The sequence below is a fragment of the Sarcophilus harrisii genome, chromosome 1 (genome assembly GCF_902635505.1).
Source record: "Sarcophilus harrisii chromosome 1, mSarHar1.11, whole genome shotgun sequence".
Lineage (NCBI taxonomy): Eukaryota > Metazoa > Chordata > Mammalia > Dasyuromorphia > Dasyuridae > Sarcophilus > Sarcophilus harrisii.
In genome coordinates, this window is record NC_045426.1 from 488,092,384 (window position 1) to 488,111,295 (window position 18,912).

The 18,912-nt window shown below is 35.0% G+C and overlaps 1 protein-coding gene across 3 annotated transcripts in view; it reads left to right on the forward strand.

The window, feature by feature from the left end:
* KCTD1 (potassium channel tetramerization domain containing 1) overlaps positions 1-18,912 on the forward strand; it is a 244,298-nt gene that overhangs the window by 173,942 nt on the left and 51,444 nt on the right. For all 3 annotated transcript variants that reach the window (XM_031946494.1, XM_031946495.1, XM_003759988.4), the window contains exon 2: positions 16,889-17,067. In XM_031946494.1, the coding sequence (XP_031802354.1) occupies positions 16,889-17,067 (179 nt within the window). The remainder of the gene's footprint in view (positions 1-16,888; positions 17,068-18,912) is intronic.

Sequence of the window (18,912 nt, forward strand, 5' to 3'; positions counted from 1 at the left end):
CAAAATTATGGTTTTCCTGACCCTTAGAAAATTTCAAGTTCAAATCACTAGAAACCTCTCGCTCCACAATGACTTTTTTTTTATATAACTTTTTATTGACAGAGCCCATGCCAGGGTAATTTTTTTTTACATTATCCCTTGCACTCACTTCTGTTCCGACTTTTCCCCTCCCTCCCTTCACCCCCTCCCCCAGATGGCAAGCAGTCCTATATAAGTTAAATATGTCACAGAGTATCCTAGGTACAATATATGTGTGCAGAACCGAACAGTTCTCTTGTTGCACAGGAAGACTTGGATTCAGAAGGTAGAAATAACCTGGGAAGAAAAACAAAAATGCAAACAGTTTACATTCATTTCTCAGTGTTCTTTCTTTGGGTGTAGCTGCTTCTGTCCATCCTTGATCAAATGAATCTGAGTTAGATCTTCTCTTTGTCGAAGAAATCCACTTCCATGAGAATACATCCTCATACAGTATTGTTGTTGAGGTATATAATGATCTCCTGGTTCTGCTTATTTCACTTAGCATTAGTTCATGTAAGTCTTGCCAATCCTCTCTGTACTCATCCTGCTGGTCATTTCTTACAGAACAATAATATTCCATAACATTCATATAACCACAACTTACTCAACCATTCTCCAATTGATGGGCATCCATTCATTTTCCACACAATGACTTTTTTTAAAAATTGTGTTGCATCTCAAGTTTTCTCTCTTGCAAAAGGAGAATAGTGGGTATTCCTTCTTCCCTCACAGTATTCTTACAAAGACTAATGAGGTGATATTTGTTGCAAAATTCTTTTAAGACCCTGGGAGATAAGAAATTGTGTAAATTCCAGCTGTAATTATTGTTATATATTTTCCCAAGTGCATTCACATTTGGAAAGCAGTTTTTCCAGTAGGTTGATCTTATAATTGCCTTGAAGTTTTGTTTTGTTTTTACTCCTGCTAATGTACAATATTTACATAAGATATTTATCCAGAAACAAAGTTGTTATCTCCTTTACAGTGTAAAAATTGTAAGCAACAGAACCACTGCATTAAAATGCTGAGGAGGAAATTTTTCAGGACCTTCTTTATTGTTCATTTGCCTTCTTTGTAAACTTTATTTAAATGATTATCTGTTCATCCATCTGCTCTTGGATAGAAACACTTTCATCAGCTAATATACTCCTTGAAATAAATATTCTTAGCTCAAGACTCACAAATCTACTTTGTTGACATTGGGTCTAACAATTCTGCTGCAGGTCACTGTTGGCCACTGCAGAGTTCACTGACCACATTTTGCTTCTGGCTGTCAAAGCTTTGAGCCCTTCCACAGATCATTATAAGGCTAACACCAGGAAATCAGGCTTCAGCTACCAGAATAATGTACCCACACATCAACATGACCCTAAAATCAAGGGGAAGAGAAAAGGCGATGGATCAGCATCTCTAAAATTAAAGATAGTAACAGCACCATATTTCAAATAGTGTTTGTAAAAGATCTTTGATGTGCTAATCAATAAAACATATGATCCATTGATTCTACTTTATGAATATGGAACATAGTTCTTTTTATTTTGATTGACTGCCCAATATGTTTATTTGAAAAAGACAACTCTGAATTTTTTTTCTAACAATCGCTTATTACTTTATTAAAAACATCCATTTTGTAGCGCTAAAGGGAGTGTTTTTACTTCTTGGGAAAGTTTCAGATAAGCAGTTTTCAAACTGTCCTAGGAAACCAATATTCGAGTATCATTCTGGAATAGACATTTGGCCTCTTAGTCACATTATTTCATATAAGACATTTTTGTGTTACTAGGCACCTTATAGTTTATTTTTTTAAACTGGTCAGAAGGATACTCTTGTTGTTCAGGAACTTTTAATGTGTTGTTGTTGTTGTTATTGTTGATGTTGTTGTTGTTTTGTTTTTTCCTTAGCAGCTGGCCTTTTAAAAAAAAAACATTTTTTAACATTTCAGATTGTTTTTCACTAGTTCTGACTTCAGTTCATTAAAATCATGTTTCATATCAATCCTAATTGCACTAACTTACTTAACAAGGAAAATGTTTGAATTACTGTCATTTTTGAAGTCATAGAGTTTCAGGACTGGTCCTTAGGGAGCCATCTCTAATCCACTTCCCTACTCTTGCTATTTTATAAAGGAGGAGAAATGCATGAACAGCAACCAAAAATTATTATGCTAGGTCATAAGGGAAAATCATTGGCCAGAATTCAGGTTTCCTCACTGTCAGTGGCTTTTGACTATATTATGTATATAGGAAAAATTTTTGGAAATCTTATCAGTGAAAATATTTTAAGCCAAAACACTGGTACAAGCCTTTAATTCCAGCTAAAAGGGAGGTTGAAGCTGATAGATCTCAGGAACTCTGGAGTTCTGAGTTTAGTGGGCCAAGCTAATTGGGTGTCTACAGTAAGTTTAACTTTCATATAATAAACCTACTGCCATTCCCGCCTTGCCAGGGCCACCAGATTGCTTTAGAAGAGTTAACTAGTCTGGGTCAGAAATTAATTGGGTCAAAGCTCTAGGATGACCAGAGAGGGCTCTGGCTTGTGAAGAGCTACCTCCTTTGTACCCTAGGTGAGGATGGGATAGTCAGTCTTTGTTTTTCTTTTTTTAAGAAAAAAAAAAAAGAAAATATAAGATTTGAGAAAGTTAGATATAGTATAGCTATACCCTTCTCTAAATGAAGTTTAATTCCAAATATAGATGTGTACAGACAACAAAGTGATCCCCCTTCCTCCCATTCCTTTAAGAAAATGCAAACAAAAGTCTGAACTTCCAAATTACAATTTAGAGGACAATTATGTGTAGTACAAAGGGAATTTTTGGCTTATCAAATGCTTCACTAGGCATACATGTGTATAAACATGTGTATGTGTACATACATATATGTGCAGCTTTATATATGTGTGTGCATATATAAATATATATGTGCATATGTGTATATATTCTACTATTTAAGAGATTTTTTTCTTTTTCTTTTTTTTTATTATTATAGTTTTTTATTTACAAGATATATGCATGGGTAATTTTTCAGCATTGACAATTGCAAAACCTTTTGTTCCAATTTTCCCCCTCTTCCCTCTACCCCCTCCAACAGATGGCAGGTTGACCAATACATGTTAAATATGTTAAAGTATATGTTAAATACAATATATGCATACATGTCCATACAGTTACTTTGCTGTACAAGAAGAATCCGACTTTGAAATAGTGTACAATTAACCTGTGAAGGAAATCAAAAATGCAGGCGGACAAAAATAGAGGGATTGGGAATTCTATGTAATGGTTCATAGTCATAACCACTAAACTGGGTTTTGGAACCACTAAACTAAACCCAAAACTAAACTGGGTTAGTTTTGGAACATAAACCCAGAGTTCTTTCGCTGGGTGTAGCTGGTTCAGTTCATTACTGCTCTATTGGAACTGATTTGGTGCATCTCATTGTTAAAAAGAGCCATGTCCATCAGAATTGATCATCATATAGTATTGTTGTTGAAGTATATAATGATCTCCTGGTCCTGCTCATTTTACTCAGCATCAGTTCATGTAAGTCTCTCCAGGCCTAAAAGATGCTTTTTAACTTTAAAAATGTGACACTCTAGAACTTCAGAGTCAACATATTCAAAAAAATAACTTAATCACATGCCGCCTTCAAATTATTACTTCTTCTGATTTTCTTATTTCTATTAATGATAATCTAGTTTCCCCAATCACCAAGGATAAAGAACCTTCCTTTGCTATTCATTCCATTATCCAAGGTTAGGCATTCTTTATCTTTTGCAAAGATTCTTTTTTAAAAAATGGAGGGGGAGTTAAGTGACTTGCCCAGAGTCACACAGCTAGTAAGTGTTAAATATCTAAGGTCAAATATGAACACAGAACTTTCTGATTCCAGGACCAGCTATTCATTGAGCTGCCTCACTGCTTCCTAAATCTTTTCTGTGTCATGGACAATCCCTTTGACTGTCTTTTGAAGGTTATAGACCACTTAGCAGAATAATTTTTTCTAAAGGAAATGCTAAATTTCAGTTTGAGATTAATGAAAATAAATATGTAATTTTTCCCCCATTCAGGTTCATGGACCTTATGAAATCTATCTGTGGATCCCCTTTTGATCTTAGAACCTCTGGCCTAGACTAATTACAAACTTTTTTTGTAAGCCTTTTTCTTTGCTGCCATGTGCTTTCCTCCTTTGATCCATCCTGTGTTTTACTGCCATATTAACACTCTAGCAGCTGTGATTATGTGACTACTCTACCCAAAAACATTTAATGACTTGCCAATGCCTACTTTATAAAGTAAAAACTATTTATCTTGCTACTCAGGTACTCTATCGCATACCATTCTCTTCCAAGAACACTACACTGCAGTGAAACTGGATTGCTTACATTTCCCAAAATACTCTATGCTATCTGGCTTCAATACCTTCTCTTCTACTTTTCTCCATGCTGGGAATGTGTTTACTTTCTCTTTACCTATTGAAATTCTAAACTACCTTCAAAACATAATTTAAATGCCACCTCTATCATAAAGCCTTCGGATTCCACTTTCCTTTGGTCACACTTTTAAAACCTCCCTCTTACACATATAGCACTTATTTTCCTATTATTCAATTGTGTACCTATGTGATTACTACATATTTGTTTGTCTACAAGCCTTATGTTTAGAATAGGAAATGTACATTATTCAAATTTGTATTCCCCATTAGCACTTGTATCTAGTAGGTACTCAAGTAAACAGAATGAATATAACTCAATCAAATATGCCTTGTCATAGTACTTATACTGATATATTATGTGTTTGACTTGTCTTCCCAATGATGTTGTAACTTTAAATAGCACAGTTCATATGGTAGGTGTTAAACATCTATCTATTGAATATACAAATAATTGAATATAAACTTTGCAGAATTGTACCTATTCACATGCTTGTAGCTATATATATAATATATGTTTGTGAATGTCCTTCTCTTTAGACAAACATACTTGTTAACAGGTCTTAATTTTCTTATCTCTTATTTTACAACTCTTAAATTCATTCTAAAAAATCATTGTACCAAAGCATATTAAAATAACAATTATGTCTGTTTAAAATGAAGGTCAGGAATATTCACCTATTTCAGGAGAGGGTTATAGAGTTTTAATTTACCCTGACCTGGAATTTTAAAAGCTGGTTATTATCTATGTGAGTCACTGGATTACTCACTTCACTTTTATGAGCCTCAATTTCCTCATCTGTAAAGCGGAAATAATATCCTATCTCCCCCAGGGTAGTCATAAGAAAAAAACTTTAAAGTACTCTGTAAATGTAGATTATTATTATTCCCCCAAATGCATTTCATCCTTGAAATTAAACAGGGTATCTAAAAATTCTTAGCAGAATTTTAAGCATCAGTAAGCTATTAAGTTTTAAACTGCACTAAGACTTTTGGGACACCCAATATTAAACACTTTCAAATTCAGGAAACCATTAAAGCAAATTTATTATTTAATTCTATTACTGCCAATGGCCTATTAGCTCCATTAAGGAGCCAAGCTTATGTGACCACTGTCATGGATTAGAACCCCTTTGAGACCAGTTAATTATAAATTCTTTGTGGTCATACACTAAGCATGAATGGAATGGTCAATGCAAATCCATTACCACCCTTGGGAAAGTAAACTGTGCATCCTGGTGATGATGTGTAAATAAAATCATCTCTATGTATGATAAATAACATCTAAAGTACAAAACTGTGAGGAAATGATCTTTCCTTCCTCATACCTCAGAAATATTCAACCAAAGTGCTTCTCTCCAAGCAACACTTTTGATTGTAATTTTCCTTTTTTAAAAGGAACATACTATATTTAAATCAGAGCAGGATCTATTTAATATGAATTTATCTTCCAATGTTGCCTTTTCAGATTAAGAAATGCATAAAATACCAAAATTTTAAGTAGATTAAAAAATTACTATGTGATTTTAAGGATCTTCAAAAAAGTATATGAAAAAGTATATGAGCGATACTACTAGAGGAAAAAAAAATTGTAAATTTGTTTTATGTTACCATAAAAGAAGATATGACAGATTTTCACCTGAATTTTCTCATATACAAGTTTATTGTCTTTAGAGAATGAAGAGATAAATTCAGTAAACAAATAAGTCATCATTCTTCATATGATTACCTAAATTATTTTCTCCATTATATTTTGCAATTTGGCAGAAAAACTTATTCAAACAATAATATATCAATTAAGCTAAAATATGTCTTATGGATAATCCACATCTGGCAAAAGATTTAGCATACCTTGGTGAAGTTTATAAGTATTTGAACGTGGGCAAAGTGGGTTTCGAATGAGTTCATTGCTTTACCTACTTACCTCTCTTTTACAAAGAATTTGTGAAGCATTTTGTTTTATGCCTCTATGATTCGGACTATAGATTTGTCTGAAGAAACTAAATCTAATCTAGATTTTTTCTGCTAGTCAAGAGTTCCTAAAGCAAATTGAGATTTATATGTTTATACCTGCCTCTGCAATCCTGATTACTCTTTACTCTGTAATTAATATTAATAATTACAATTATAACAATAACACTAATTATTAATAATTACTATATAATTGCCCCGCTTTCTCTCTCTCTCTCTCTCTCTCTCTCTCTCTCTCTCTCCCTCCCTCCCTCCCTCCCTCCCTCTCTCTTTGACAACCATCTGTTGTTTGTCGCATTTCTAAACATTCCTAAACATTCCTTTCTTCCCTTACTACAGCCCTTTATTCTTGAGTCATCCCTATGTCATTCATTATTTACCTTGATCTCCCCATTCTTTAACTGTTTTTCTGGTTGTTGAGTATTCTATGTAATTAGAATCTGATTATATATTGCCCCTGTTCTCTAATTGTTTTGTGACAAAAGTTATTGCTTGCTGTGCCAGCATAAATACTCTCTTGTTCCAGAGGTCATTTCCCTCATTGAAATGGAGCCCCTCTATAGGATTATAGGATCATCAATTTAGAGCTGGAATAGACACTGGAGGCCAAGTAGTCCAACCCAATCACAGAGGAACTCATCTTGTTAGGCATATAGTATGTTATTATAAACTGAGTCATTAATTAAACTTGGTTTTTCAAATGTGAGATCATATTTCACTCATTTTGTTAAGTAATGCATTATTTCACGTTAAGTAGCCTCATAACGGGAGTTTACTTCGCCAAATGCCAAATCTATATTTAATCTTTACCACTTTAAGTAGATATTCCAAAATTTATTCCAACACATATTGTTATAAAGGTGAGATTGATACCTCCCCCCAATCCTATTTTAGCTATGTTGCCTTACTTCTGTAACGGCATGTCTCATTCATTTATTCAAAAAGATCTTAGATCTGGGGGGATTCTTGGGTCACCTGGCTTGTATATATAGTCTGATAACTGTATTTCAACATAATTGTTTCCTTTGTAATTCTACATTATTTTATTTCATGCATTTAAAAACTGATTGTGAAAAGTGATCCATAGGTTTCATCAAACTGCTAATAGGATCCGTGACATGGAAAAGGTTAAAAATCCTGACCTTTAGCTTGTCAAGGATAAATTGACACGACCAATAGCCTGTGAAACTAGATCAGACTCACAGGAACTATCCATAAATTTTCAAATGAGTTGATAAAAGAAAAGGTTTTTCTAGAAATTGGAGATTTTTAGGTTTTCTAGCACATTTCTGAGAAGTTACCACCTGGAGTAAGGGGGGCAGAAGGGGAGGGAGGAGGAAGGAAGAGCCATGGCTTACCTTTAGTCTTGCTGCCCTGCCAAAGGGTCTACCACCCTTTGATCACCTTTGTGGTTTTAAAGGGTTCGGAGGATATTGGACTTCTCATTTTCCTCTTGATATCCCTAATAGCATCCCTGATCAGTTGTTGGCAGCAATAATGATAGCAGTAATGATACGTAATAATAATAATAGCTAGCATTTGTATAGTGCTTTAAAGTTTGCAAAATGCTTTACAAAGATTGTCTATTTGATCTTCACAACTGCTTTGGGAAGTGGGTGCTATTATTCCCATTTTACAGAGGAGGAAAATGAGGCAAACAGAGGCTAAGTGACTAGTTACACAACTAGTCCTCTAGTCTGAGATGAGATTTAAAATTAGACCTTACTGGTACAAAGTCTGCATCGTTCGCAGCCAAGAACAGACTGGACACCCAGAACCCAAGAACTAGCAAAGACACTACACAGTCTCCTGCCTCCAGACTGGCTGTTCCCATCTTCCCTTCAGGGTTCTGCTGGTGTCCCCATATCAGCAGGCAGCACTGTTTGCATCCAGAGCCAAGGCCAGGTGGATACACATTCACTTCCTGCACATCCTGCAATTGGCAGGGGAAGGCTTCCAGCTGTCAAGAGCTACAAGTTACCTGTGCTGCATTTGTTCTCTAAACTCAGGCCCACTCTTTGTGTACTCCCGACATAGGCAAGAATGTGTCACTGACCTTTGTGGTCATTCTTTGTACCAACTTTTCTTATTGTACCACTTTAGGGAATATGCCTTTTTTAAAAACTACTTAATCCTGACTGAGTAAAGCATGCCAGAGGGGGATTGTAGGGTACCCTAAGAACCCTCAGGGGAAAAGGTAGCAGATAAGAGACTGGGTCTCACTCGGTGGAGGTGGGAATTGGGGTAAGGATGCTCAGATTGTATACAGATAACATTTTAGTAAGGCAGTTTCTATCTTTCTAGGAAAGGAAGAATATGATTTAAGATTTGAATATCATTCAATATAATTTAACATTTATAATTGGATAGGAGCATCTAAGTGGTGCAGTGGATAGAGCACTGGATCTAGAGTCAAGAAAATTTGAGTACAAATGTAGCCTTAGATATTAACTAGCTGTCACCCTGAGCAAGTCACTTAATCCTGTTTGCCTCAGTTTCCTCATCTGTAAAATGAGTTGGAGAGAAAAATAGAAAACCACTTCAGTATCTTTGCTAAGAAAACCCCAAATAGAATTATGGAGAGTCAAACATCTGAAACAATTGAACAACAAATTGAATATAATTTAACATTTTCTTGATATACCTTATAATTGAGAAATAATACATGGAAGACTAGAGTCAGAAAATCTAGGTTCACATCTTAGATTTAACATTTTCTATCTGTATGGAAAAGTCATGTAATCTTTCTGAACCTCAGTTTACTTTGTAAAATGTGAATAATAATGCTTGCACTATCTATCAACATGGACAGGTTGTTTCTCTCTTTTAAAACAATTTTATTTATTTATTGTTAATATTTTAAGTTCTGAACTTTCTCCCTTCCAACTTCACACTAGAGAAAACTACCCTTTCCACACACACACACACACGTATAAGTGTATGTGTATATAAATAAATATATATGTATATGTAAAACCATACTATGCATACTTCTGTTTATCAGTTCTTTCCCTGGAGATGGATAGCATTTTCCTTCATATATCCTGAGTATTTATAATATTCAGAATAACTTTGCTTTTCAGTTGTTCTTCAAACAATGTTGCTGTTACTGCATACAATATTCTCTTGGTTCCACTAACACAAAGTGGTTTTGAGGAAAGCGTTTTGTAAGCCTTTACAATGCCATTTCTATAAATGTTATTATAAATATTAGCTAATGGGCTGTAATGTCCCAATGCTCTAATCTCCACTAAGATGCGCGTGCCTGTGCCTCTGCAGTAAGTGGTCCCAAGACTGCTATGGTTTCTAAGCTCTTTTTATCTACTTTTTTAGTTTGCCTCCTCCCTTATTGTCATGGCACAATGGCAAATGACTTTGTGCCTGATGGATTGTTATATGGAGTAATAGCACAAGTAGACTTGATGACAAAGTCTAGATGACAAAACTAGAATCAGTGGGAGGAAGCTGTTACTGGTATAAATATTTCAACTCATCCTAAGGAAAATTATTCTGATATTTAGAACTATCCAAAAATGGAATTGGCCTCAGGGCTAGAGAAAGAAAGGAGGCTCCTGTGTTAGAAAGTCTTCAAGTAAGACTGGAAGATCACTTATTAGGGGTATTTTAGGCAGGATTCATAATTTGGGTACAGGTTGAATTTGATGATCTCTGTACAACCTTTTGATTCTTAAGATTCTGTGATTCTAGATGTTATATCTTACTATTTTTGATGAAAAGTGTGTCCAAATAGCAGGATCTTTCTCCCTTCTGCTTAATTCCTTCTGATATGCTGAGGATCAAGAAACTTTGGGATTTAGAATTATGTATAACCCATTTGCTATCAGTGACTTCCCAGTGTGGAAATTGCCTTCAGCCAAATCCATCAAGATCACAATAACTTGGTGAATAAGTTGTACCTGAGTTCAAGGTTCAGAGAAGTTAAGTGATTTGACCATATTTATACAGTGAATAAGTGTCAGAAGGAATTCAAATCCAGATTTTCCTGACTCCAAACCCAACACTCTCCATTATGCCTCAGCATAACTCTCACTTACTGAGTAGACTTTTAAATGAGAACTGCTAGAAATGAGGTTCATGGATTTTTGACATTTTTTTTAGTGTTCTCCCAAACCTTTCTTGCTTCCTTCTGTTTCTCTTCTATATTCAAATAAGTGATGTTGCTGGTTAATTTACCTCCAGAAAAGTGATAGGGTATTGTATTTCCACCAAAGGGACTTTGTTGCTTTCCTTAAGTGAAATTTGGGGGAATGGTTTTATTTTCCCCATAGGCATTTTCTGCTTAGCTAAAGTCATCTGAGAACACTTTTACTTTGTGCTTTTATGAGATCTCTTTTAAAATTTGTTGATATTGCAGTTAGTTATATTGTTACCAGACTAAAGATTTGTGGTAGGTAAAGAAAGTGCTGTATTTCTAAGAATGCATAAGCCAAGACATTACCCCATGGACAGAACATTCCCAAAGGAAATAATATTGTTCCAACCTTCTTGAATGAGTATCCTGGCCTCAGACAAGGATGTGTGGGTCCTTGACCATCAGTTAACCAGGAAATTCAGTTCACCAAAGAGGCCTATTCTTAATCATTCCAAATTTCCGAGGTATTGATGATGCACTCAGTATATCTTTATGGATGCCTACCCTAGCTAAATTTTGTGCAAACTTTGTAATCTTGCTTAAAGTCCTTTCTCTACTGTCACTTAATATGGAAAATGAAAACTCTTTCAATACACTAATAAAATTATTCTGTTGAAATGCAATTCTGAGAATAACTAAAGAGTCAGCTTATTTCCACAGTGAAATAGTTAGTAGTCTACCATCATAGTAAAACTTGATATGGTGTATATCCCCAGCAAATAAAGTCATTACCACTTTCAAGCTGAAACTTCATCTCATTTAGTCTAAGGCATTGCTCCCCAGGTTCCCATTTCCTTAGCATACAGCAAGGTTAGACTTAGGAGCTAAGGTTTTCATCAGATTCATTTGAAAGGTGCCTGAAGCCAAATCCCTTCCAGGATCCTGCCATCGGAAAATCATTGGTATTGGGCAGTTGAGATGGATGTGCAAAACTACAAAGTTTTTTTCAGCTACAAACTGATATATGGAAGTTAAAAAAAAATAAATTGATCATCCTGACAATCTATGAACAAAGGAACAATCAGAAATGAAAATCTCAGGGCAGCCATTCCCTTCTGAAGATGGATTTTGTTGTTGTCAGGTTTTTTGTTGTTTTCTTTTAAGATAGGTTTGTTTGTTTTTGTTTTTTTTAAGAGTATCCAGGTCAAAACTGTGTTCCTCTCTTCCTCCTCCCTCCACCCTTCATTTTTAAATGGGTTTTGCTTTTGTTTTTATTTTTTTTTTTTTTACAAAATGTGACACAACAAAGAAAGGCACTTGATAATTCAAAAAGCTAATGTCATTGTTTTTGTTAGAGATATTTGTTGACTCTGAGCTCATTTGCATTTGATTTTCCATCCATAATCTAAGTAAACATGTAGAAAGTAATTTGTAATGGCCACACATACTTCAGTCATATACTTAAACAGCATCCATAAAAGACAGAGTAATGGCATTTAAAGAGCAGAGGATTTGACAGAAGCAAATCAAAATCTAGCTTTTATTAAGCACCTATAACTAATTCCAAGTGCTAGTTAAATAAGAATACAAAGAGGTAAATTGAAAGGATTACCTTGTATTGGGGGAATATAGTATTTGCATAGCTAAGTATATGCAAGGCTATTTGAGGAGAAAGAGGACACTAATTGGGAGGGAACCCAAAAAAGACTTCTGGAAAGCTATAACACCTGAGACTAACCTTGAAAGACACTAAGGATTCCAACGAGTTTGGAGGAAAGGAGAGAATGCATTCTAGGCATATGGGATAACCTGCATAAAAACATGGGCCCAAGAGCTGCAATACCAACTTTGAGAAACGGCAGATTGGCCAGTTTGGCTGAAATGTAGAGATTGTGAAGGGGAATAATAGGAAATTAACCTTGGAAGGTGAATTGTTGCCAGATGGGCAAAAGCTTTTTAAAATCATCCTAATCGCAATAGGAAACTGAAGACTCTTAGGCAGGCAAATTATAGGTTGATATGTGCTTTACTAAGACTCTTGGCAACTGAATGGAGGAGATTCTGGAGTGAGGAGAGACTGGATGCAGGAATACAAATATGCAGATATAGTGGTCCAAGCAAGAGATGATGAAGCTGCTGTGAAAGTGAAGAGAAGGGAATGAAAGAGAGTTAGAATTGACATGACTTGGCAACTGACTTAGTTTCAGTATTATCACATTTCAGAATCTAATCTACCTGTCCCTGAAAAATATTCCACTACAAAAGCCCTTGCTTAAAGAACTCTCCAATGAAGAGACTCATCACTTTCCATTGCTTTTTGGAAAAGTCTACTTGTCAGAAAATTTTTTCTAATGTTTGTATCTTAAAAGTTTTTTCTTAACATTAAGGCTGAGAGATTATGAAGAGTTAATGATGTCTTCAGGGCCCTGAACCTGGCTGGCTGGTGGTGTCCTCAGTAGAAAGACAGGGAAATTTTAAGGAGAAGTAGGTTTAAGGCAGGAGGAGGGAAAGAGGGTGGGAGGGGGGGGGAAGGGGACAGAAACAGAGAGAAACAAATGAATCCATAAGTACTGATGAAATAACCAATAAAGACTAGGGAGAGGTGTGGAAGGAGTGAGGGAAAGAAGAGGAGAGAGAGAATATTGACACATATCTTCCTTCTTTGGATATGGCCAGTTTAGAATAGATATTATTTTGCTTGATAATACATGTTCATAGCAGGGTTTTTGTTTTTCTTGCTTTCTCTGTGGGATGAGGGTGGAGTGGAAGATGGAAGGGAGAGAATGAAGATCTTGATGAAAATAAAATAAAATTGATTTTATTTTAAAAGAGAGATTGTTGGTTACCTAGGAGAAAACAGCTTCAATTGAGTGATGAGTATGAAGCCAAATTAGAAGGGAAAGAAAAGTTAATAATAGATAAGGAAATACAGATAAGAATAGACAGCTTTTTCTAATTATTTGGCTGTAGAAAAGCAGAGTGAAATAGTAGGCTAGTTTGAATGGGTGATGGTCAAATAAAGATTTTTTTTTTCTTTTTTAAGGTTTTTAAAGATTTGGGTTAAGGGAAGAGATCTAGATTTGAATCTCAACTTCAGCTTTTACTAGTTGTGTGACCAAAAGCAATTACAACATCTCTGAGCCTCTGATTCATATTTGCATTATTTGCTTCATAGTTGAGGAAATTATTCTATAAACCATAAAATGCTACATAAATATTATTTACTATAACTTAATTTTTGTATATTTATCTCAGTTCTTTCTTTCAAAAGTTACAAGTAGCTTGATCTGAATATTGAGAAATGAATTATTCAGGCATAGGAGACTATTGAGTATCTTGAAGTTTTAAATATAAATTATTGTTGATCTAACCCAGAGATTTTCAAAATACTTCAAAATAATGGTGATGGTGATAGCATTATATAGTACTTTAACATTTATAAAACTCTTGACAAATATCATCCTCATTCCATCTTCACAATTATTCTGGGAGGAAGGTGTTATCAGTCTTCTCTTTCTGCATTATTCCTTCAAAGAGAAGAAAAGTAGTAAAATTTCTGTAATGCTGGGATGGTGAGACCTTTTTCCAAGCAGTGGGCAAAAGACTATTAGAGATGTTCTGGCCTGCCACCAATCGGGCAGAGATGTGTGTCTTTCTTTCCAGTAGTGTTAGTGGATCCACATTCTGGCTGGCCGATATAATCTATATATTGGAACAGCTTTCCTGTTTAAAATGATCGGTAGCATTTTTATCTGTATAGCACAAGATGGTAATGGGGTGGTGGGAAAGTGGTGAGGGAAAGACTAGATAAAGTAAAAAAGAAAAAAAATTGAACTAAACCTGTGATAGCTACCGTCAAATAGCTATTCTGAGCTCCATGGGTCTTAGCCGCCAAGGTTAGCCTTAACAAGGGCAAGCAGCCATGTACTCTCACGATTATCTCAGTTCCCCATAATGACCCCATTCTCCCACCCTGTCTGAAATATGTGACTACTAGAAAGTCCACTAGCAAAATACAAGCACCTTTAAGAGGAGTATAACTTTAAACCCTTTCAGATGTTATCAGCTTAGCCTTGGAGTGACCCAGACCCTTAAGCATGGGGACACAGGATAAAGAGACAAGAAAAGGGATGGCTACACCAAGGAATGGAGTACCAGTTTTGCCTCATTGGGCTTTAACCATATGGATTCATAACCCCTTCTTTGAGAAGCACTGATCTAATTTTAGACTTGAAGCTTCTGTGTATTTATGATTTACAGCCTAAATGGCATATACCCCAAGAAATCTGGAACCCTTCAGGTGATCTGCTATGCTTTAAATTCTTCTCCTTCTATACAGTCCTTGCAGTATTATAGCTTCACTGAATGAGGTCACAGTCTAACTACAATATTAACCCTGCAAATCTGTTCATTTTCTCTTGAGCACCCTCAGGCAGGATATAGAATATGTCCAATTGAAAAACTATTACAGACTTCATGGTGCTGTGATGTGTTCAGTCATAACAGGGGTATGTGTGAGTGTATGTGAGTGTGTGTTTCTCAGCCACAAAATCATTCTCTAAAAAGAAGTAAGGTAGCATATGTTTTATGTTTCCATTTTAAGAAGAAAAATTTTAAAACATTTTCCAAATGCTACTTTTCTCTTTGTGTTTCTTTTCTTTGGCTGTTTATTTTTATATTTTCTACCAATTTCACGTCTTTGTTTCATATTTCCTCTTACCCACCACCTCATTAATTCCTCTTCTTTTACTATTTGTTGGCTCTCTTCAGTGCAGCATATAGAACACAGATGGTAAACCGTGTGTACAAAAGCCCAATCACTGCTCCATTCATAGGAGCGACTGAGCATTCTAAGAAGCATGTGTATTCTGCATCATGCCTGGACATGTGGTTAATGCTAAATATTCCAGCAGTTGTGCCCCAGGTAGCTCCTAAAGCAGTTCCAGATCATAAAACATACGATGTTTTGCAAATTTATATTTTATCACATTGCATTTTATGAACAAAAGCTCCATGACTTCTCCCCTTATGATCTTTATCAAAAGCATTTCTTTGCTTTTTATTATGCCTTATCACTATATTTGACCCACATTGTCTGCTTATTCCAAAGAACAATCTCTTTCTCTTTTATAAGTCTGTTACTGTATTTGTGACTTTCATCTTAGAGAGACCATGCATTAAATACTTTCAATTTATTACTGAGATGGAGACCTTAAATCCTAGTCCCTTTAACGAATAACAATGTGCCAAATACCTGACTTTTAGCTTTCTTTGTAATGTGTGCTTTAATTTTTTAAGCAGTGTGAAATCTAGTTCAAGCAGTATTTGAAATATTTGTATCATAAACTTGGGAGGGAAGCAGCATTTCATGGTCTCAGCAATACTCTTTCTTAATCCCAGCAACCCAGAAATGTTCTGATTATCAAGACAAATTGCCCTGAATCCTGTCTTATATAAATTAAAGATGTTTGCCTTATGACACCTATTCCCATGTGACTATATTTAATATTTGATGCATCAGCATGTACTTCTGTTCTTCTTTTGAAGTTTGATTTCCTTAAAAAGTTGCACACTTGCCCTTGTCCCTCACATATGCCTCACAAGGACACATTTATCAATTGGGGTGTAATTTGTTTTGTTTTTCACAGAAAGCAGTGTGTTTTTTTGCAAACATTATTGAAGGTAAAAGACACAAAGAATTAAGTTCGACAAAAAGTAAAAAAAAAAAAAAAAAAAAAAAGTGATACACCCTTTAGTAATTTTGCATTTCCTAAGTGGTTGGTTAAAAACATAATCCATTGACTTATTTTTAGAGTTACTTTAAGTATTGGAACAGCTTAACAAATTCATTTAACTTCTAATTTGACAAAAAGAAATTCCAGAAAACAGTCTGTGGAACATAAAGGCTAAAGGTTTGTATTCATCTAGTCTAAATGCATATCAAAGAGAAATCATGGACATTTTTATTTAAATGCTTATTGTTTTAGGCTTTGATTATCTTCTAATTTAAAATGATTAGTGATTCTTCATGTGAAGTTTCCCATTGTTAAATGGAAGCTGAATTCATTAGTATAAGGGACCCTTCTTTTTCACAAAATTATTTGTAGTAAATATTAATTAAGAACAAATCTTTATCATTGAACATGTAAAATCTTCCTTTCTTTTGTCAGTTAAAGCATTTATTTTTCTGTCATTCATTATAGTACAAATGAGAACTGGTGAAATTTTAAAGATTCACTGGTTTTCAGATTTTTAACATATAAAGAATGTCAGTTTTAATCATTGACTTATTCAGTATGTTATGTATATTTTCTTTTTTGCCTTAAAAAAAAAAGGAAAGAAAAAAGAAAAATGTCTAAACTTGCTTGTCTCTCCTTAGGACAGTCGGCCCAATATGTCAAGACCTCTGATCACTAGATCCCCTGCATCTCCATTGAACAATCAAGGCATTCCTACTCCAGCACAGCTCACAAAATCCAATGCACCCGTCCACATTGATGTGGGTGGTCACATGTATACCAGCAGCTTGGCCACACTCACCAAATACCCTGAATCAAGGTAATTTGAAAACTGGCAAGTCAGTTGACATAAAGTGTATGCATTTGGTAATCTAACTGTTTTTCTCAAGGCCAGATACAGTGAAACTCCTTCATAACACTGACATTGGGGAAGAGGATTAACTGCCATATAAACTTACTGTGTAGTAATGGATTTTTACTGTATCCAGTTTTATTTGCAAGGCCATCAATTGACCCACAGAATCCAAATTCATACTATAATGAGCTTTGTTATGATGGAGTTCTACTGTATTTGACTTTTCTAAAGAACTTCATATTTCTTAATGTATTTCCAAAGGAAGTATTATCTCTCTTATTTTTCTTCCTTCTGTTCCAAGACACAATTCCTTATAAATCCCTATACATGTGTCTAGAGGCAGGTAGTTGGGTCATGAATATTGTAGATAATCAGATTGCAAAGCAGAAAAGGGAGATACGGTATTTTTCCAGTGAGGGAGGATTTTTCAGGACACCATGCAAAAGTCTTGGTACACAAGGCAATCTTGCAAAAATGGTCTCAGATCCTGAACAGCTCAAGCAAAAGAAGTGTTTGTAGGGGAAGGGTTATGTTAAATCTGGCACTGTAAATGCTTGTGGGATTTTTCCCCCCTCAGTTCTAATGGAATCACAAAGAAGGGATTCACTTTTGCTCTGGAACATCTACTAATGGTCTTGCTGACCACTCTGGCTCTCTGCTCTGCTTCTTCAGAACAACAGTTCTTTGCTAGTCCTGTTAGTTGATGAGTAGGAATGAGCTGACATGAGTCTGTACACTTCCTATTTCTGTTCCTACTCATAGAAAAAAACAAGAAGTTGTCTGGTTTCAAAAGTTCTTAAGATAGGAGGGGAATGATTCTTTTTTAAAAAGGAGCCATCTAACCTCAAAGCTATCACAGAAACTTGACTAACTCCCTGACATATTCTTTGGTATGTGTGTTTATAAATGTGTAATTACCATATCAGTCACTTAACAGCATTATTGACTGAGTATTTTCCCCTAGAGCATTGAACTCTATGCTGTGGTCTGTTACCTTAATCGTGATTACATTTTTGCACAGGTAAATACTTGTATCTAGGAAAGAATTTTTTTTTTATTATTACATACTTCAATTAATGAAAAGATCAGTGCTTCTTTTACATTTAAATACTGAATACCAGGGAGAAAAGAAAATGTCCCATATTATATGTGTCAAAAAAAACAAAAACAAAAAACCAAAAAAAATCAAGTATTTACTAAACTCCAGCAAGATGAGCTGGCATAATCTGTAGCAGCACTTCGTTTCTTGAGTTTGTTTTTTTAACTCTTGACATATGTTACATTAATGATTACACATTTATATATAACAAGAAAACATTTTCTTCCGATCCTTGTTTCTTAATTGGTTACAATTCTTCTGATTAACCTTCTCCTATCAGCTAATTTGCTCTTTGGAAAGATCATTCCTATCACTTTTCTTTGGCACTGATAAAAAATCAGAGTAGTTATTGCTGGGATTTGTTTTTGTTTGTTTGTTTTTTGTCAGTTTAATTATTTCACAATTATTAGATATTTTCAGATATCATTGTTATTCCTGTGGTGCCTTCTCTGAAGGTCTGTTTCCTCACCAACCCACTCACTGGTTTATGGATGCTCTCAAGAGTTCTTAATCTCTTATTAAAAATCCTGAACAACACAACTTCTCTGGCAGGTTTAACTACCATCTATGTCAAAGTGCCCCACTTGATCCAGAGTGTTTCAAAGATTTCTTGACTTGCTAAACTGCTTCACCAATTTGGTTGAAAAAAATCAATCTACACATCTTCTTTTCACAGGCTTTCTCCAATTTTTATCTTCCTTGTCACAGTG